Genomic DNA, 22,964 nt, shown 5'->3' on the forward strand with positions numbered 1-22,964 from the left:
TTTAAGACATTCAAATACCTTTCATAGAAAATACTCGAATCTCAAAAAAACTAAAAAGCTATACATTTTTCAGTGCTGTCATGTCTTCAAAATAAGAAATTATTTTTTTCCCTTCAATTTTTCTGCTAATGCAATTCAGAAAATGAAGAAAGTTTTATAGAGCATAGTGATATAGACTACCACACAGATTTGTGTTGGTAAGGGGAATAAAATAGAATAAAATAAACAACCCATCCTGTAATTTTAAAAAAACATAATGACTACTTTAAATAAGTGGCTTTTTTTTTAAGGCACATTTTGTTATCACTATAGTGTTAATAAAACAAAGTCCACAGAAAAAAATTCAAAACCTCGGCTGGAGCAAAAACTCTGACTTAGTCATGCTGGGAATTTGTTCCCGAGCAATGGCATTAAAATATATTATCAATAATATAATAAATTCTCTTAAAATATTTGTTTCTTTACTGATTAATTCCTTGAGCAATTAAAGCTTAACTGGAAAAGTATTTTCACTGATAACTTTGTGATATTTGTGAAGAAAGAGAAGTAAACAGACAAACAGCAAAGCTTTATTATTAATTAATCTATCCAGATTATGGCAGACATTAGATTCAATTTCCAGAGTCTTAAAGCCTTTCTTGTAGTGCCTTGAAGAATAAAAGATAGTTTGGTTCTCAAGTTATTTTTCCTTTTAAGCTGAGGATTCTTTCGACATTTCCTTTGCTGTACTGAATTTCTGAGTAGTTAATATCTGGTTTATCAGGCAGAGCAGCAAATAAGTGAGAGCAATTATACTGATGCTTCTAATTTTCCCGTAACTGTGCCTGTAGACTGTGTCATTCCACAAGATTTAAGTAGTCCAGTATGCTTCTAGTCTGAAAATGGCACTGAAACCCTCAGAGGAAAATCTTTACCTCCTTTTGAGAGAGCTTTAAGTAAAGCTATGCCCAAACGAAGGCTGCTGTTCCAGACTCCATTAATATTAAGAACCACTTATCAGATCCTGTAAAGCTTTACTGCTTTCCACCTGGCCTAGATTACTTCAATTCTTGAGCATACAATACTACAGAGGACAGTCCCATACCCCCTCTCTGCCATACAGAGCTGCACTAGGTACCACAGCAATGCGGGAAGTGCCATACTGCCATCTGCAGTCAGGAACGCCCACCAGTGTCATAATTCTCTGCTCAATTTCCTTACAGCCAACAGTCATTTTCTTTTACTTTTCTCCCTTAACACTGATGAATCTCAAATTGTTTACTTTTCAATGCCTCGATCAAGCATGACCTTTCAGTTTTTAATCCTTGCAGAAAAAATTATTTTGCAGTGCTTAGAGCTAGAGTTATAGTAATAGCAAAGTAATAAGGGAAGGAGAAAGAGAGCACCTTAAAATTTCCATTACCTGTCTGGTGTGTATGGGGCCTGGGGTCTTGAAGCCTCCTTGACAGCTGCATTCAGAAACACTGTAAGGGTCCGAGCTGCTTGATGAGCACTTGGAAAGTGAGTCACAGCCCACCACAAAGGTGTTATCTAGAGGCAGTTCCTGAATGACATGGTGCTTCTTGGGGGGTACAGGAGTCTCAGGTTTAATTTGAAAGGTAGGCTGTGGAGAAGCAGACTTGTAGTGTTTTGCTAAATCTGGGCTATCAGGCTTAAATGTGGTTGGTGTGGTGGCCCAGTTGTATTTTCCCATAGTCTGTTCTTCTAGCTCTACAGGAATGTCTAAAGTGCCATTTATGTGCTCGTGGCCAGGATCATCAGGCTTAGATTCTTCAATAGTCACAAAGTTGAGGAGGAGACTTTTTGGAGAGCGCTTCTTCTTCTTCTTCTTTTTCTTGATCTGCCTATTCTCTTGGTTTGGGGAAACCCATTCACCACTCTGCTTGTTTTTTTGGACAACCTTGTGCCTAGGCGTCTGGCGGCACCGTACTAAAGCAGTAACAAAAATTACCAGAATAACTGTCATAGTGCCTGCAATAATAGCAATGATGATCTTGACATAATCATTGGTTTGTGGGGTTATCTCACCATCCCCAACATTTTGGCCAACTGGAGTTTCCATATTCCTGCGCACTAGCTCTTGTACATAGGAACTGTTGGTGACTGTCTCATTCACAAACAAATGCACAAGAGCTATAGTATAAAGAGACTCTGGCTGTCCTAGGTCATTGACTTTTATCACCAGTCTGTGCAAGCCATGATCTGATGTAATTACCTTCTCTTTCAAAGTAATATTGCCTGTTAATTGGTCAATTGTAAACAAGCCCCTTGAGTTCCCACCTATGATGCTATAGCGGAGCTCTGCATTCATTCCTGTGTCATTATCAACTGCAAAGACTTTAGTAACTACAGACCCTGGATTGGCTGATGTTGGAACCAACTCATATGAATAATTAGATGAAGGAATAACAAAAACGGGCCTGTTGTCATTTACATCAACAACATTGATGGTCACTTTGGCAGTTGAGGAACGCTGCAGTCTTCCTCCATCCACAGCTTTCACCTGGAAAGTGTATGACCCCTGCTGTTCCCTATCAAATGTAATATTAGGTCTTATTACACCAGTAAGTGGATCTATGATGAAATTATCTCTACCATTTAATATAGAGAGAGTGACCGCAGCATTCTCTCCCGAGTCAGCATCTGTAACTGTGATAAGCCCCACTGTGCCATACATGGGTAAATTTTCTGGCACATAGAAATTATATTCATTATGTGTGAAAGCAGGGCTATTATCATTTTGGTCCAGGACTGACACTGTCACAGTCGCATTGGTCTGCAAGGGTGGCATCCCATTATCCTTAGCCAGCACAGTGAAGGAGTACCTGTCTTGCTTCTCTCTGTCCAGCTTTCTCACTGCTGTTAGAATGCCTGTGCGGCGGTCAAGGTTAAAAATAGGGGGTGCATCAGAACCCAGGATATAGCTGATCTCAGCGTTGCGCCCACTGTCAGCATCTGTAGCACTTATCTTGGTTAGCTGAGTACCAGGAGCATTGTTTTCAGGTATGGAAAGACCTATGATAGGCTGTGTAAAAACTGGGGCATTGTCATTTTCATCTTTAATTTTGATCAGGAGCATTGCAGACTGGTTTAAGGGAGGTTTCCCTGAATCTGAAGCCACTATTTTAATGGCATATTCCCGTGTGGCTTCATAATCTAGAAATGTGGCTGTCTCCAGAAGAAACTGATTATCAAACACTGGCTTTAGCCTAAAAGGGACATCATGATCTGTAAAACAAGTAACTTTGCCATTCAGATCAGCATCCTTGTCCATTACTGTTATCAACGCAATTTTTGTATTAAGTGGAGCCTTCTCAGACAAAAGCACTGTCCCATTCACTGGATTGATGATGTATCTTGTGTCTATTGATGGCACATTGTCGTTAATATCTGTGACATTAACAGTCACTGTTGCTCTTGATGGAGTTGAACTGCCATCACTTGCCAAAACAGTTAATTTGTGTACAGGAGATTCCTCCCTGTCTAGTGGTTCTCTTATAGTGATGAGGCCAGTGGTGTTATCAATGGCAAACAGCCTTTTGGCCAAACTGGAGATCTGATTGCTGAAGTAGAAGCGGATTTGTGCATTTGAACCCAGGTCTGCATCAGTGGCATGGAGCTGAGAAACAGAGGTGCCCACTGGAGCATTTTCTGGAACACTAACTTCAACGTCATTCTCTTTGAAGACTGGGCGATTATCATTCACATCAGTCACTGTGACTTGCAGGATGGCAGTGCTAGATCTTGGAGGGCTTCCACCATCTTCAACTTTAATTTTCATCACATAGGTATCCTTCTGCTCCCTATCCAGGATCTGTTGGACAATCAGTTGAGGCCACTTATCTCCCTCAGGTGTTTCAATTATATCAAGACCAAACACATTTTGCCCCTACAAGACACAGAAAGAACATACTTTAGCATGACAGTATATTTGAATAGAAAAACATCTCATTAACATTCTGAAATTGTCATGGAATACATATTTATATATATACTGTATACAGACATATACATTTATATATTTACTGTTATTTTGCAACATCCAATTTTGCTTTAAGCACTGGGGCCTTATGAAAGCTTCACAGCAAACATGGGAAGAAAGGAATACTTTAGAAAAATAGGTGGGTGGGTTTTGGTTTTTTAACCAGTTTCTCTATTTCTACAGAAAAGTTACTAAATTCCTGGACAGACATAATTTGTTTTCTCTATTGTCTGAGCGAGTGTGAAAAAGAAGAATGAAGCTACAGTTCAGCAACATCCAAAGGCAAGCAAGACAGTATGCATACACTGGAGGACCTGAACCAACATTCAATTTCAAGGAAAAGAAGAAAGAGAAAGGGACTGTTTCTCTGTTCATGGAGCAACTCTGGATATGATCTGAAACCATTAGCACAAAAACCCAACATCATCATTGAAAAGGGGCTTACTACATAATTCAGGCATTAGATGGTACAGAAAAAACTAAGTCATAACAGTATATTAGAAATATATTTAAAAACTCATTAAAGCTATTGCTTTCTTCCTTGTTATGTATTTTATATTTATAGTGAAAATTACAATCCAAGTGAGAAAAGATCTATTTTCATTTTAAAAAAATACAAATCACAGAACTACAAGACCAATTTGAAAAAAAACAATTTTTTTCATGGGGTTTGTTGAACATCTAACACCTCTGGAATTGTGAAGAAATATAACATATTGCACAAATGTAACTTCTTTTAAAACACTAGTATTGACAAAGTAGCCTGCTAAAACAAAGATTGGAATTTAGAACTAGATTCCCTCTTCTGCTGTCTCTTCAGACAAGCAAGAATTAAGAAAATCACAATTATCCTCTTTATCTTCTCACATCTATCACCATTCAGAGGAAGAAAGGATGTAAAAGCCATTTTCCAGCCAGATCTTCCATAGGAGCAGAGCTAGAATGCCGGTCACTAAAGCTTAATGTGTAGGATGACCAGATAAAGAAGGCATCAATAAAGATGCTGACTAATTAGGATTTTCTTTTTATGTGTCACACTTGTAATTGTGAACAACTGCATCCAAGCCTGGTTCTTTCTCTGTTTGTTGTGCTTGTCCTTCTCCTTTACTCATGTAATCATATGTATGTTATAAACTGGTTTGAGACACTTCAGACCAAGGGGAAAGAAAATGTTTCCAGTGTGCAAGGTTCCTTATTTCTCATTACTTGTAAGACATGTATTCACTATATCTTGCAACCCACCGTTAGGTGAACGCATTTGTGGGTCTACTGTGTAAGGCTGGACTCGCAATGATTTGTTTTCTCAAAGCCAGAATTTGACCCTATGTAAGTAATGATTTATCTAACAGAAAAGAACTATTCATCCACATTTCAAAAATTACTGTGTCACTTTTGTGACAACATTAAGTTGCAACTAGGGACTGTCTAAAGTGAACTGGAACACATTTTGAAACAATAAAACAAATCCAGCTTTGGTTTCTTTAGCAGAAGTCACATGAAAATACAAGCCTTGCAAATCGTTTCTAAATCCAGATATACATTTGAACCAATTCGGTTAAATTTTAGAATGACGATCTCTTCATGAAGGCAGACTGTGACTTTTCATCTTCAATCTCGCTAGCAGTTATTTGCAATAAATTTCACAATTACTAGGAAATGATGAATTATATATTCTATGCTTTAACATAGATTTCCAGGAAAAAAAAGTAACAGAAGTTAGAGGGAAAAAATCCTGTCAGCTATCTTTTACTTCTTTATTTGTACACAAGTTGACAGATGGGCACTGATTATTCTGTCATTAGATCCCACAACTACAACAAACACTTTCATATAGACTTTGAATACATGCAGTTATACATATGAATACTCATTTCTGCTTTTCTTTATCAAGTAAAAAAAGGTATTTTTGATTATAGTATATGAGCTTGATATCAAACATTCAGCTTCAGTTCCCCATCACTAGCAGTAAATTACTAAAGAAACAGAAAAGAATGCAGAGATCTCTTCCAAGTTAATAATTAACATTTCAGTAATTTTCTATGGAAAAATATTATCCAAGAGTATTTCTTGTTTTTCATTACAGGTTTACACACCACCAAAAAAAAAGTTACACAAATTTATAATTTCTCCTAATTCAAACAAGCCTGTTTCACATTGTTAGGTGCGACATTATGCTGCATTTTAATAAACGCATTTTCCAAGAACAGACAGTTCTGCCTTTCTAAACACTCCAAAAAATGATGAAACATTCAAGAAACATATTTTTAAGATAATAAATATCTAATTCTCTCCCTTATGAGCAAAGAAATTGAAAGCTAAAAATTCTGAGAGAAACGTTAATAAAAATCTTCAGGATTAAATTCTTGATGTTGAAGTAAATGGCTTTATCGTCATTAAAACTTCAGTAAAGTGAAAATTTCCCTTTGGGTCAGATCGTTTTTCAGTCACTGTATTTCAGTCACCACATTATTCCAGTGATCTGAAGGTTTCGTTCACACCAGGAAGGGTATGAGTCCATAGGAAAAGCATAATAGATAATTAACATTTATATAGTATCTTTCCCCAGCGAAATGACTGACTGGTAAAAATAATCTGCTACATTTATTCTCCACCCCTACAGAAAGATGGGAGTGAGAAATTTTTTTAATCGAAAAAGACAGTTTAAGCAATGTAACCTAACTATTTGAGGCAAAACAAGGCAACGCCCATCTTAGAGTCAGGATTAGCTTTAAGAGGCTCTAGCCCTGATCACAAGACTCTTTATCAGGGCAATAAGCAACTCTGTTACTTTATTCAATTTTCATAACACCCTTTGCAGTGGGTTCATGCACACAGTAGTCTCTGAAATAATGGAACTAGTATTCTTGTTGAATTCTTCCTACTGTATATTTACCTGATCGTTTGTAATGGATCCAAATGTCCTTTTCGGAGCTGTTTTGGGCTGTCATGTAAATAAAAAATTAGAGAGTTTTTTTAAAAATTGTAACTTTGAGGCAGATTAATAAATACACAATCAATGACACATGGACACTTAATGTGGTAAGTTAGAAGAGCTTCTAGTATTATGGACAGGACTGCATGTGACAAAGTGCACCTAAGTCTACATAAAACTTGCTTCTAGACATATTGCAGTATCACAGTATTTCATCACAGTATTTCATTAAATCCATGGGGTATTGACTACCCAGACAGTGTCAAGAGCAATGGGAAAAAAGATCAGCTTCTGGCTGATGCTCGTAACAGTGGCACAGTCTGTTGTGTTCAAAACATCTCATGAACTATAGTTGTGGACAAGTAAGTTGACAGAACACAGTAATTTCTCCAAGAAATAGGGAAGGGAAAACATATTGTGCTAAATAACTGTATAAAAGTGACTCCTTGTGACACAAAGTACCCTGAAATTAAGACAGTCTATTAGTGATTATTTCTTAAAACACTACCAATTATATAATTGTATACAATAACTATACATGGTTAACTGACAAGGAGTAGATCAACACTGTCCTGTATCTTCATTCAAGAAGAGTATTCCGAACCTTTAGAGAAAGACACGGGAGCAAAGACAGTTCATTGTTTTGTGTCTACAACTTCGCCTTGTACTTATTATCAATACTTAACTTCATGCACTGTAAATGACAAACACATTACGGGATGTATGTCTTCAGTTCAACTGAATCCTAAAGGCTAGACAACATGTATATAATAAACTTTTACTAATATTCTACAGTAATTAATTTTCAACGAATACTGCAACAAGCTAGAAGTGCACATTTATTTATTATATGTCAACAATCCTCTTAAAATCAGCTAGTTTTATTATTTCTAAAAATCTTACTCTACCTGAAATCTAAAATAAACAGATTTATAGTGGCTATATTCTAGCAGGCCAAATACAGCAATAGTGGAAAATAAAATGAACAAAAAGAGAAAAAAGGGGAACAAAAGATTAAAATATCAGCTTCCCATTAGAAAGTAATTAATTCATTAAAGTAATTACTTAATAATAAAACTTTTGGCTGAAAAGCAATCTTGTGTCCAAAGGACTCTAAAATCTTTTCAGAAAGTCCAGAAAGTAACACTTTTGCTAACTGCTAGTTATTTCACACATAGCAACACAGAAAGCCTTTGCAAAATTACAAGATAGGTCCCAGCCACTGTTTCCTTGTCTGGTTTTGTCAATACATATGGAACTGCTCTATAACTATAGTGTTATATTAGCAAAGAAAAGAGTATAGTAGCACAATTTCAACTCCTAATGCAGAAAACTGGACAACAGTTACACAGTGGAGAGCATTTTCAATAAAAGCTGAAAATTAAACTTACATTTTTCTTTCAAAGGTGATACTTTGGATGTGAAAATGTGAATTCCCAGAGCCAAGCTAAAGCCTTAAATGCAAAGAATTCTACATGATAGGCAATGATGGGTGTAAGTGCCTATAATAGGTGCATGTCAGTACACTCAGATCTATAATACCGTAAGTGTTGTAGTTCTAATAAAGGTCCCTTGTCTGCTATTACACAGTGTGCAATTCACATGCTCCTGCATTCTAGAAGATTAAAATGTGTTCGACAGCTGTCCTGTTTAAAGACTGCAGAGTCACTACCCTCATCACATTACACAGCTTACAACCCAAAGTTACTTGAAATATGTGTTATTAATACTGACGGTTACCTTATGAACTGAGTGACAGTACCTCAAAGGAGAAAATAAAATTATAAAAGTAAGGAATTTTTATAACGCAAAACTCAGCAGATGCAAATAGCTCTTTGTCAAAACAACTAATTTTAATTTGTAGGCCAAGATTCAAGACGTTGAAGTTGTGGATGCTCCATCCCCGGAAGTGCTCATGACCAGGTTGGATGGAGTCTTGAGCAACCTGGTCTAGTGGGAGATGTCCCTGCCATGGCAGGGGGTTGGAACTAGATGATCTTTGAGGTCCCTTCCAACTCAAACCACTCTACGATTCCCATGAGTTTCTTTCATCTTATGGCTTACTGTCAGTATCCCACAATGTTTCACATGATTTCCTCCGAAGCAAGCCAAAGCTTAGCTCTGAATAAACAGAACTTACAGGCTCAAATCCACAGTAAAAGTAGGACTTGGAAGCTTCCAATCACGCATCAACCTAAAGTGAATTTTGTGTATTCAGAATCCTAACTAGCCCCATCCCTATATAAAAGTTAAGGACATAATTTATTAGCAAAGTCTATATCATAACTTGCTATTTTTCCACCTCCAATTACAAAAGAGCTTCTATAAATGTAAAGCACTGCCAAAGATTTCCTCTCCATATAGACAACCACGCACAAATCCTTACTCATCTTATGAAGCAGACAGAAAACAAAATGCTGTAGATAGGATCAAGAGAACATATGGATAATAATGAATCATTTCATTCTGGAAAGGAGCAGTAAAAAGTATAATATGAAATGAAGAAGCAGACAATCAACGCATTAACTACTCATTTTCTGAAGAAGAAGAAAAAAAAAGGGTAGGAGGTATACATAAACACAAAATTATTTCCTTGGAAATCTGAATTTAATGTTCCTACAAAAAGAATGAAACAGTTCTATTACATTGCTTGAGCCTCCTTAATTCTTTTGGATGCGTTGTTCCTTTCTGTAAAGACTTCCTTTCATTCTTGTCACATTGTGAACATTGTCTAAGATAACTTTAAGATAGGTAGACAGACAGACAATTTTTTCTAAGACAGAGTATTTTTGCATCCTCTTAAACTCTTGGCATCCAGTTCTTAGAAAGTATTCATTAGATGATGTTCACCTCCAATAAGGAGAAACAATTACAGACAGTGAATACAACATTTTTAACTTACTTTTTTGCTGCCCTAATGTCTCCAGTCTACACTTAAAGCAAGCCTGGAACTCCATACCTAAAATGTGTTAATATTTTTAATCTACAAGATTTACATGGGAGAGAACATGGAGAGATGGAAAGTAGCAGTACACACACTTCACATTTTCATGATTGCACCAGGTTTTAAGAGTAACTCGCTTCCCATATAACATCTTTGGTCTGTGAAATGCTGGTTCAACTACTTTTTATGAAATCTAACTTCTCTTTTGAACCATGGATTACAATAAAACAAAACAAAACCCAAAAATTTTTCTTTTAATAAAAATACACTTCACATACTTCTACAAACTAGGGTAGGAGTAATGTGGTATCCACATCACTGCATTAGCATGATAAAAAATTACCAAGATAATTCCTTACAAAAAAGTGGCAGCAGGAACTGGGCTGTCACTTGAATAGTCTTGCACAATGCACTGGAGACATACGATTACATATTTGAGCCAAATATGCAGCTGCACCACAAAACTTCAAGGAATTTACCTTCACAATGCTCTTGCTATATAAATAGTGTACCGCTATTGAAAAATGGTAAACTAAAGGATATAGACATTTTATCAGTTGTCCAAGGTTTGCAGCTTGTCTGAAAGAGCCAGCCACTTCTGAATTAACAATCATGTTTTAAACTACACTTCAGCACTTTAAACTTTAGAAACTAAACTTTATAACTTTAAACCTTAAACAAAAGTTCTTTCATTTACAGACATGTTTCCCAAAACAAGAAAGGTCAATAGCTGCAGGTAAGGCAGTTAGGGAAGTAACCTCCCATCTTAACCTCCTCCATTATTCTTGTTCAGAAACATTCACAGACACCCGATTGAACAGGAAACTACATTTTTAACACACCTGAAGGTGTTCAGATTAAGTTATTAATATGTTTGGGCTTTACTCAGAATTCCTGTGTTTCCACAGCTAAAGCTCCAGATGCCTGACTTGTTCTTCAATATGTTCTCCATCTTTGGAGTCACACTATAGATATATAATGAAGAAAACAATTAGGATTTGTATTAGGCAACAACAAGTGAATTTTGATATTTGCATTATATATGTGTGACAACTACATATTTGCTTAATTTCCTAGTTGAGAACAGCAGGAGGAACAGAATCGAGTATCTCTAAAAAAAGAGAAATAAATGAGTACATGTTTTAGTGATGTAATTCTCTAATGCATCACTCTGCTTTGGAGGTAACAACTAACAGTTCTCTATTGCTGTTCAGAACAGCTCCTAAATCACAACCTCATTTTGCTTCAACAGACAAACAAGGTATCTTAGGCTCCTAATGGCACATTTTAGAGCTCTCAGACAAACACTGACTGGGTGTTGGAGCAGTGTGAACCTGTAATGCCCTCCTATTTGCTACCTGCTTTATAATCAGATCAGTACTTTCAGGCAGAAGGAGATTAAAACTGACAGCCACTTCTATACAAGAAAACAGAAACAACTGAGACGTTTCTGAAAACTCCTTTACCGTAAAGCAGAGACTGTCCAGTATCCTCAGTCTCCAGTAATTTCAGTGGGAACTGGGGGTGATGGATACATATGGATTTGGCTCACGAGAAATTAAAAAGCAACAACAACAAAAAAAAAAACCAAAACACTACAGAAAACCTCTGTCCTTTGTTAAAAAGGAGTACTAATATTTGTAAATCAACCTTTACTAAATTAATGTGTTCTTAGTATATCTCATTCCCTCACCTAAGAATTTCAGCTAAGGTGCATGATTTCTTTAAATACATGGCATCTTCATTAAGATAAATTCATACCTAACCTCGGATGCTAGTAGTTTTTCCAAGAAATTATTTAGCAAGGTTATCTTATTTGATCTGAGGCCCTTTTAAACTACAGTTCAGCTGTAAGTAAAACCACTATATCTTCCTTTTATGTTTACACTTTCAGGAAAAAATGTTGACAAAACTTTAATCTGAATGGCAGGACTATCACACACACCCCTCACCCCTTCTCTTCAGGGATCCTACCATTTAGAAACACAAAGAAAAAAAATGAATAAGACAATAAGTTCCTGAATTTACATCACAAAGACTTTCTTTCATATGCAGAGACCATACTTTAATATGCGTGTATTGCTGCTTTACGAATTTTGACATTAGAAAATACACAGTCTTAATGCAGAAAATTCATAATTCATCTGGGAAAAAATATAACAGAACAAGAAAAAACCTAATATAATAGAGTGCACTTCTTTCATTTTGAGTAGACTTCCCCTAGCTTTCACAAACAGGCTTTAGGAATCATAGGTGTATCACAAATACTGTTGAAATTAACATGACCATAAGCCTTTCTCAAGACCTCTGCTCTTTGCAGAGTTTTGTAAAACCCAAAGGAAGACAAAGTTTGTGTGGGACCTTTAATTACCACAGGATCATTTTCGCTTTTGAAAGAAACGAAGCTATGCTTTTCCAAATAATGAAAACTTACCCTTTTTGTATTATTCTGAGAAAATAACAGTGGAACTACCATATTAAACTGTAAAAGTACGTCACATATGTAAGTGCAAGATGCCACTTCACTACACGTTGGAAAATAATAAATACTGTAACTTCAGAGTAATAATTCAGAGTCGGTTGCTTAGAATATGTAGAGTGACAGTAAGGACTAAAAACAGTTCCAGAGAGACTGAATTATAAAACTCATTAAATGAAAGTCTTTTCACCACATTGACCATGAAATGTAGGGGATAAACCAAAAACATATTTTCTGATGCTGGATTTATCAGGAAGAGAACTTGTTGTCTTCCTCCTCCAGTGTCACTGACTCCTATTTATCTGAATCAGTAGAACAAAAGCAAGGTAAAAAGGAAGAAACATTTCCTTGCTGTAAGGTAGTAACTTGACTTTGAAAGTCTATTTTGAAAAGAAATCTTGTGGTGCCTGTGTGTATTCAAAGTTTTAGCATATAAACTGTCATGACTTTCTAGTTAACAAGTCACATTCCTAAAAAGAGCTTCCCTGTGAGTTGTTTGGGATCAAAAATCTTAAAAGCCTATTTGATACATACTTTTATAAGTAGTTAAACTCAAGAATATATTCCTTTTTAAAACCAAAACCAAAATTCCAATTTTACTCTAATTGAACACAGTTGTGATATTTCTCAGACTTAAAATGAGTGACAAAATTGATACAAATGATTTGCAAGACAGAAAAAAAAAATTTAAGGATATTAGAACGGCATCTTTACAGGGGAAACACCAAATACTCGTCATTCCATTCCAGCTTTTCTGCTCAGTTTTTGTTCACTGTTTATATTCTCCAGTAGCAGTTCAGTCTTGAATATACACTATAAATTTTGGCTAATGGGCAGGGGTTTTTCCTCCAACAGGAAAAAAACTTGAAAAAAAAAAAAGAGAAAAGAGAACCAGAGGACACAATAAAGCAACATTTAAGCATAAAGAACAGCAGCTTCAGAAGTTAAATAAATAGCCATCTCCCATTGCAAAGATATAGATTAGTCTCACCAGCTAACGTGAGCCCTCCAATAAATTGTGAACTATCTATCATCTGAGGCTGAGACAGGTTCTCCCACAATTCATGGGAAAAACTGCACAGAGTGGTTAATCTTAGCAGCAAAGCAAATGGTTTGGTGTATCTCCACAGGAAAGCTAACACCAGAATAAACAAAATAGCTGAAGTGTTATTTAGCAATATGACTGACCTTACATAAACGGTACTGTTCCAGAAAAATCGAATTAAGCAAAGATAGTTGAAGCCATTTCTGCCCAGTAACAATTTCTGTAATTCAAGTCAGAGGAAAAGTATAAAAACCTTTCCCAGGTCTGGATCCACTCAAAAGTTCTTTCCTGAGGTTAATTCAATCACTGTTCTAAAACAGATGTTTCCAAACAACAGTACACATGTTGTTTGTGGTACAATAAAACTTTGTAATATGCACACAGAAATTGGACCTGTGGCCATTTCTTTAGTGGAAAATATCAACAGCTTTTGGGCAATCAACATGATTTCAACCACCTAGGTGTCAGTGTGGCAAAGAAGAACTGAGAACTTTCCCTAGATTTTTCATAACTATTCCACTATGATAACAACCTCAGGCTAAAGAGCCATCACAATGCCCATAGAAATAACACTTGCTAACAAAGGCAGCATCTCTCAGCCACATACAGGTTAGAATTAGGAAAATGGTTGTAAGAAAGCACCCTCTGGGGATGATAATATGCTCTGAAAAATTCAATGCGAAGTTTAGCCTTCATCTGCTAAAAACGTGGTGTAAACAACTAAATCTACCAAACCAAAACTACTAAAATAAATCAACCTAAAACCCAGCAGAAACGTGTTAACATATGTCCACCAACTGGGAAACTGAACATCATCATGGAAAACAAAACACACCTCAAACAATTTAACCTAAACACTCCTTAAACAATTTTTACCTTAGAGACAAAAACTTAGCCTATACCTTGATTTTTACACTTAATTAATTTCTAATACTTAATTTTAAAGGGTTTAATGTATTGTTAGGATTCCTGCATATTAAGGTATGAGGCTACAAACAGGAATTCAATTTCTTATGTTTATGAAGCATTAAGTTAAATCAACAGTTGATTCTGAATTCAAAATTTGTTAGGCACGTCACTGTTTTTAAAACATGCCTAGGATATTCTACCAACAACTCATCTGTCATTAGACATCAAATTCATAGATACTGAAATAAGACAAAACAAGTACTCTCCAAGAAGGGATTGAGTCAATTTGTTTACAGAAATGTGCAGGACTGCTCGCTAAAACAAAATTGTTTCTAGTTGTTACATAGGTTCACAATTTAGAGCACTATCTCAAAATCCTAAGGTGACACTATAAAACTAGCTGCTAAATTCGTTATGCATTCTACCTACAGAGTCAAAACTCTACTTCCACCCTCTATTAACTTTACTGTTACCATAAGAAGAGGCCTACTGTGGATATATGTGGAAGGACCCACTGTAAAATGTAAAGTTAAACTAATCCTGTTCTGAAATTCAGCATTATGGCTTTTAAACAAACAGCAAACCTAGACTAAATTAGTGAAAGTGAGTATGACAGCTGAAACAACAGAGCCTCCAAGAGGGCTGAGAATTATTAAATTTTTTTCTTATTTTGCTCTTAGGCACAATCTGATCAGTTCCAACAGCTGCCCGGCAGGAAAAGCCAACCAATCATTCCACAGTATACGCATATTAACCGATCTCTTTAGTTTTCAGTGATTTCAGAGCCAGATAGCACACAGCACTATAGCATGAGCTTGTATCTTTTGATTTATAGTGATACTCAATATTTTAAATGCAAACAGTGTCAGAAATTCCTGATCTTCACAATGTAAGTTACTACCTTAAAACCTTTTCTGATGGATAAAGGATGCCCACTAGTACAAAAATTAAAAACAAAAAATATGAGGGGAAAAAAACCCCCAACACTGTGTGTAACTGTTAAATCAGGTCTTTGTTAGAGCCAATGAGTAACAAAAAGCAATTTTCTTTGTCACTTTGCTCATGAAACTCGGTAGCCTGGGGCATATACTATGCTGTGACAAACGTGTAGTTGAACTTCAAACCAATATTCAAGACATTTTCTGAAAGACCTCACTCCTGTTTATAAGAGCTCTTCTAATAGTACCTGAACATTACAATAGCAATGAGGAGACTAGTGGTTTTACCATTTGTTCTAGACCTTTGAATGTTAAATATGATTTCTACACATGCACACACATTACTTACTGTGAAAGGCTTCAAGCCTGGGAGTGAGATTTTCAACCAGATGGAATACTGAATTATATATTTATGTATAAAAATATTTTAAAGTCATTATCAAAGCTTTATGATTTCATATATCATATGAATTCATATATCATAATATTTACTTATCAAATCAAAGCTAATTGCCATTAATATGGAAGCATCTAAAACCCTCAGGTTTTAATTCCACAAAATTCACTTCTTAAAAGAGTCTTGACTGTTCTTCCAGTTCCTTAACACAGGAAAACAGGAGAAAACCTTATTCCTTGAGTAGTACAAAGTATTCTGCCACTGTGTAGCAGAATAAATTCCACTTATATCTCTGGCCTTTACTTCTCATCTTAGCTCAAGAATATATATATTTCAAGTACGAACTAAATTAATTTTATTTCTACTTAAGCTAATACAATGGTCATATTTATTTGTGAAAAATGTATTTGCACAGTTCCTGATTTCCTCCGTCAGCCTATGAAAAACTATATACATTTTTAAGTAAAATAATAAAGTTCAATTCCTTCATCACTGTACCCAAAACACATTTCAAAGACATGGCTGTTTTCATAGCATAAGAATGTCATCAGTGGACTGATGAAAACAGAAGCTAAAATAAGTGCTCATCACACGATGTAGTTTCTAAAACTTTGCCCATAGTCCAAATGCTCAAATTTACAGTTTGTACAAAATAGGTTCAAAACCCAATTGGAGAAACTGCGCATATGAAAAAAATCCAGATAAGAATATCAGAACCATCACTTCTGGTCAAGAAATTTGGAAGCCTCACATGGGTGACATTATAAACAAACATCCTGTCACCCATATACCACAGTATTACACAGAAACCATTGGAATGATGTGTGTCCTTTCCAATTTTTATTCAGCCTTTTTGAACAAGTTTTACATTTACTTTTCCCTGCATTACAGCTGAAAAGCACATACTTTTGCCTTCTAGGACCCCACTCACACAAGCAACCTTGAAAGTAAAAACCACCACAGAAACAAAATAGATTCTACTGCTGTCCATGCTGTCTGTGGCTGTCATTGTCTAGCACTCAGCAGAAACAATTGGGCTGACAGAGATAACTATTTGAGACTTTGAAAACAGAGACAAGGAAAGACTGAAAAGACAAAAGTCCAGCTAAGATTCAGATGTGAAGCTTTACAGCAAAGGTCATAAAGTCTTAACACAATGCACTTCAAAATCTGAATAATAAAAAAATAAAAGCATCAGAAGTAGATATTAAAACACGCACTAACAATATTTTTTTCTTTAACTTTGTCAGAGGTCCAGTTAAACATGTAACTTAATTGCCAAGATCTCCGGATGATATCAGCAGTTGAAGGTTTAAATTATTCAAATGACAAGTAAGAGACAACTACTGGACCACTTCAGAAGTTAAAGAATCCCATAAAATTAATGTAAAACCTTACAGAGAACTAGGTAATCTGTAAACTTCAAGGAACTGATTCATGTTCCAATATTTTACAAGCATAGCAAGTATCTTGGACATTCATCTTGAATGAATATTATATTTATGTGAAACAATAAAAGGTGTGCAACACTGATGGGAAGCAGGAAAGTTCTATCAATCTTTTATTGTCTATTTGTAAGACTGACTTTCAAATTATGGTATTCACACTTTGTGTTGGCTTTACATACAGAGGTCATTTCACCAATAGAAAACACTAATATATAACTGCCAGAATACTATTTTTGAGCTTACATGGGAAACAGGATGGGGAACAAATCAGAAGCTACTACTTTCTTTATACCTTTAAATGTGCTACAACAAAAAGGTTTAAAAATACCTTCATGGAAATGAGGATGAAAATTACACGGCTGGGGTTAAAACAAAGAGGAAAAAGTAATCTTGAAGAGAAAAAGCCATATAATATCCCATTCTGAAAAGTACAGAGGAACATCCTGACTCAAAAGAAAGAGAAAGGGAAAAAAAAATATAGAAAATGTCAATTTGCTTGATAAAGCAAAGAGAAAAAAAAATACAATTATTTGACTTCGGAACATGAGCAATAACCAAAGCAATAATACACATCATATTAATAGAGCCAGCAATTATAGCACAATGTGAGAAAAATGTATTTCAATACTGACAGCTGATGACTCAGAATTCATTCCTTCTACCAATGTTTCTTTTTGTTTCTTTAAAATTGTCTGAAATGCTCTTTGCTACATGTCCCAGCTTCAAAAGCTCTACGGGACTTCAGTGTTCAGACCAATCATATTTCTGGAATAGAGAATGTAAATTACTTCATAATAAACCTTTCTTTCAGGAATAAAAATAACCATACTAATGCAGTCAAGTGGCACGATCCATGGTTGACACTCAATTTAAATGTATTCTTTCACAGCTAAAAGAATATAATTTTGGACTTACATTTTCTCTTCCCTGTACTTCCTTTTGAAAGGAAGAAAAATATTAAATGCAGTGTACTTGGGGGAAAAACACCTAGGATTATTTAACATCCAGTACTAGAAAGCTAAAAGCAAAACTAAAATCAGTAACAATTATTGTAAAAGCTTTAATATTTTAATTGTGTATTTTTTGACAACTAAAACCAGGAAAAAAATGAAACTACCTCTCCTATTTTCAAAAAATATCTTAAAAATTTGAAATCTTCATCCCTCCCAAAAACAGAGGTCAAAGAAAGTAAATTGGACAAATGAAAAATCTGGAAGTTGTGTGAATATTATCATTTACCTTTATTTTTTCTCTGCTGAACATTTTGAAAATAGTAATTTTTTTTAATCATCTCATATGTATATGTGAAAAAGACAACTGTTCATGAATAATGCAGAATTTTTAATAATAATTGGAATAATTTTAGGATTTGCATGCAGTCTGCTGGAAACCTAATTCAAGGTTTCTCATGACAGTAATTCAAAATACAAGTAAAATACGTATTTCCGCATCCATTACAATAACTAAAAGAAGCACAAAAATAAAAAATCCTCACAAATTATTCTGAAACTAGATTTACTATGGATCCAAAGAACTTGTACATTCCACTCAGCAATACAGAGTACGATTAGTTAATATTCTTCCAGAACTTGCGCTAATTAGTTTTAATTTGGTCAAAAAAATAATGGCCCTTAAACCTAATATGTTTCCTGCTTGGATGGTGATAGCTCATGCTGCCTTTAGCAATAAGGTTCTTATTTAGTAATAAACAAGTTTAGTGACGCACTTTTAACTAAGAAAATTACCAAAATAACTAAAAATCCTGTTGGATACATTGGTGATGACTACTATATCAAGCAGAAAACTGAACTCGGTTTCACTAACCTGATAAATAAATAAATGGTCTGAAATTCAGAAACTCGTCATTCTGTAAAGAGAAAATAGGGGCCACAGAGAAACATCTTTATTCATAGACACCGATACTGAATATATAAAAATAATACACCAGCACAATGGTGGTAAACTCTTCAGGGTGTTTTGAAAAGGCTCCTACCTCTTTTCTTTGTGACATACAAAACATGAAGGATTTAAAATACTGTAGATTTTGAGATAGTAGTAAAGATTACAGATGCAGTATAATTTGTCCTAAATGCACTGTTAGCAAACTGCCAGAGTAAAAGATGTCCCATATATAAAATTGCTAAATATATTCATAGTCTAAGCCACAATTACTTCTTCTGCTGCATATCAGAAAAAGTTCCCAGAAGAGGTAATTTGTTAGCAGTGCCGTCACCCATCAGACCTGGGGAAAGATAACAGCCAGAACCTGAAGGCCATATTTGATCCCTAAGTATTTTGCGGGGCCCTGATCTAAGCAGAGCAGGCAGGACAGACAAATGTTCAACAGGAAAGGCAGACAAAGAAATCAGGGGACATCACAGAGTCAAGAACAGGCTTACACCACTCGTTGGATGGCTGCAAGATCAGTGTGTGTCCTGCTAGCCCTGTTTGGTAGCAAACAACTGCTACCTTGCTGGAACTACACACAGGTTAGGGAAGTATAAAAACAACGTCAAATGGAAACGTGATGAAATGTGAGGCCTCTGAAATTCTTGCAAGTTGTCTGAAAATCATCAAGTCGTGAAAACTTAGCGGAGATCTGCTGAATTCCTCACTCTTTCCTATCTTTGCACTTTTCGTTACACTAAGAAATCAAGGACGAAATCAAGGATGTCTTAATACATTAGGAAAGCACACAGTGATGTTGTCCTCTTCACCCAAGTACTTCAGTGGCAAACTTGGCATTCATTTCTATATACATTTTTCAAAATTGTTTGATTTTAAAAACTGTTTATATAAATTGTACTACTACCAGGCACTGCTTTTATAGTTGATAAAAGCATTTACTCCTCAAAAGCACTGATAAATTGATTTCATTTCAGACTGTGAAGGTATTGACTTATCAAAGACTGAATTTCAATGTTAGATTGTCATGAGGAAAGCAAATGATAACTGTAAAAATTAAAAATTCAATTTAGAGCTTTTTACTTACATATATTTTTAAATACAGCCCCCAGGAAGAGTGTGAAATATGTTGAGACACGGTGTACATTTCTGCTACCTTAATCCAAATTAATTTTCTAAGTAGTGACATACACAAGAAATCTACATGCAACTGTAACAACTGCATACTCTGTGCTGATATCCAATTAAATCTGTTGTCTTCATGCTTGCATCTTTTAGAAAGAAGAAAATTGAGAAAGTCAAATCAAATAAGACCAACAATTTCTTACCCTGTGAAACAGAGGAGGATTTTATGCCAAGCACAACACAGGAAAAGTTCAAGACTCAAGGCAGCTTCTATTGAAATCAAACGAAGTCTTGATCAAGTGATGAGTAAAACTCAATCATGGCTTCAGTTCAACTCTCAGAGACAATTTTATTCTTTGCCTGCACTTATAAAATGTTTAGCAATATTTTTTACATTTACCTGGTGGAAAAATATTCCCATCTTCAATGATCCTTCAGCACGTTTTAAAATATTTTAAACTGTTTATGTTCACATGCTTCAAAAATCCTCCCGAGTCTCAAATTCTCCTAAGGCAGACTTATTTTGATCTAGTAACACTGTTTTGTTTCTTTCCTCCAAGTAGCTCATAAGATACAGCTATCCGAAACCAAACAAGCACATTAAAAAACACTTGTCCTCCAGGTAACCAGCACCAGCATCTAAACCTACAGAAAATGGCAAAAAGAAGTTTTCAGTATCCTGCTGCTTACATGAAACCTTCGAAGACCTTCAGAGAGTTCAGTTAATGAGCAAGCTGACCTTAACACTTACAACATACAAATTTCACATGGAAAACACTATTTCTGCTGTACATTTTACACCTGTAGTCAATCCAGATACTACAGACATTAGAATTTTGGCAACCTGTAAAGATTTTTAAAGTATTCATAAAAAAAACCAAAACTAAGTCAAGTTTGGAAAAATGAAATATGAGTTAACTGATTTTGAACATGGCTTTTAATATTTTTCTATAAATTTGCCTCAGAGGTGCATTACATGGTCATTCTATAGCAGACATAAAAATTCACCATTCACATGAGGATACTTCAGAGTAACTGCTTAAGAATACAACACCCTTTTTGTAACTTTTCCTGACATTACATACTTCAGTTACAACACCATACATATATGCAAACCAAATGATAATTTTATTGAGATGCATTAGTTTTGTGTTACTGTTTTTACTGGGGCTTACTGTTGACAGCATTATAGATTGCATAATTGGCGACCGCTTTCCATATAAATGAAACTGAAGTTTTTACTCAATGTATTTTGGGAAAATATTGATTTCTAAGCATTGTCTACATACTTGGTTTCAAGAGGACTATGTAAACAAATCCTTAGTCTATTATTCTCAGAAAGCATCACCACATCTGTGTTAACTAGCATACTGATCTGTCTGGACATCAGCAAAAGCTAATATTCATATAAGATAGATGAAGTGAAGATCTCCTTTTGACAGATTTGTGCCTTCCAGCTTGAGTCTATCATCCTTCCCACACAGAGACATGCTAAGTTATATATTATTGTTTCATGACAGCTAGTGTGAAAATCAGAGCGTTGAATGCAAAAAGATACACCAACTTGTCCCTCACCCTAACTCACTGAACTTATTGTGCCTGGAAGCAAGACTTTCTCCTCCAGTCTTCAGTCAATCCCCCAAAGGGATGTCAGGATAACGGAACCTGACAGTTTTACAGTAATAATGCCATAAACCACCCTAAAGGAGCCTTGTATCAACCAACAAGAAGCAATTACCTTGACTCTTGACTCACTACCACCAGTCAGTAGTAGAGTTTTATCTACTTAGAGACACTAACAGCTGTAAAAATGCAAATCAGACATTTTCCCTTTTAAAAATCAGACTCAGTGACTTTTTCAAACCAGTGTTCATAGATGACCACTTATCTGTCCAGGTCTCTCCAGTAAAATTACTATTGAGCAGTATTTTTGTATTTTTATTCTACTACAAAACCTCCTCATAAGGATAATACACTTTGATATTCTGGATAGTAAGAAAAATGGGATAGGGGGGGGGGGGGGGGGGGGGGGGGGGCACTCCGTAAGAAGGTGGATATTGAACTACATCATAAAATAATGAAAATAGTCTTACGATGCAAAGAGGATGTAAAAATATTTAGAGGTAAGGGAGCTATGTAAAGGGAAGGGTTTTTTTTTAAAAAATACCTTATGTTCGTGAAATTAAGCAATTGGAAAACAGTAAGAAGCAAATCTATTTCACTAGATGTCCAAGGATAATGACAAACGCAAGATAAGAATTCTACCTACAAATATTTATACTTTCTCCCTGGGTCCACCTTCCAAGTTCTCCTGTAACTACTAATATAAAAAAGGATCAAAATGAAAGTTACTTGTCCTTGTCATATATTTGCAGGGGAGCTTTTCAAGATTTTAGGATGTCACTTAGCACTCATACACATCCCTCAAGTTTCTGTATTTCATTTTATCGCTTATTTCAGTTCATGTCGTGTTATCTACAACCCCAAAACGACCTGACCCAGACAAGAGAGATCACAGTCACAGAATGTCAGGGGTTGGAAAGGACCTCGAAAGATCATCTAGTCCAACCCCCTGCCAGAGCAGAATCACCTAGAGTAGGTTACACAGGAACGCGTCCAGGCAGGTTTTGAATGTCTCCAGAGAAGGAGACTCCACAACCTCTCTGGGCAGCCTGTTCCAGGGCTCTGTCACCCTCCCAGTGAAAAAGTTTTTCCTTATGTTCATGTGGAACCTCCTGTGCTCCAGCTTGTACCCATTGCCTCTTGTCCTGTCATTGGCCATCACCAAGAAGAGCCCGGCTCCATCCTCCTGACACTCGCCCTTTACGTATTTACAAACATTAATGAGGTCACCCCTCAG

The 22,964-nt window shown here is 35.7% G+C and overlaps 1 protein-coding gene across 1 annotated transcript in view; it reads right to left on the reverse strand.

Moving 5' to 3' along the window:
• Positions 1-22,964, reverse strand: part of PCDH11X (protocadherin 11 X-linked) — a 326,814-nt gene that overhangs the window by 294,800 nt on the left and 9,050 nt on the right. Inside the window, exon 2 of the mRNA XM_086470673.1 lies at positions 1,403-3,889. Coding sequence (XP_086326799.1) covers positions 1,403-3,889 — 2,487 coding nt within the window. The remainder of the gene's footprint in view (positions 1-1,402; positions 3,890-22,964) is intronic.

Source organism: Leptosomus discolor, chromosome 9, assembly GCF_034619465.1.
Source record: "Leptosomus discolor isolate bLepDis1 chromosome 9, bLepDis1.hap2, whole genome shotgun sequence".
NCBI lineage: Eukaryota > Metazoa > Chordata > Aves > Leptosomiformes > Leptosomidae > Leptosomus > Leptosomus discolor.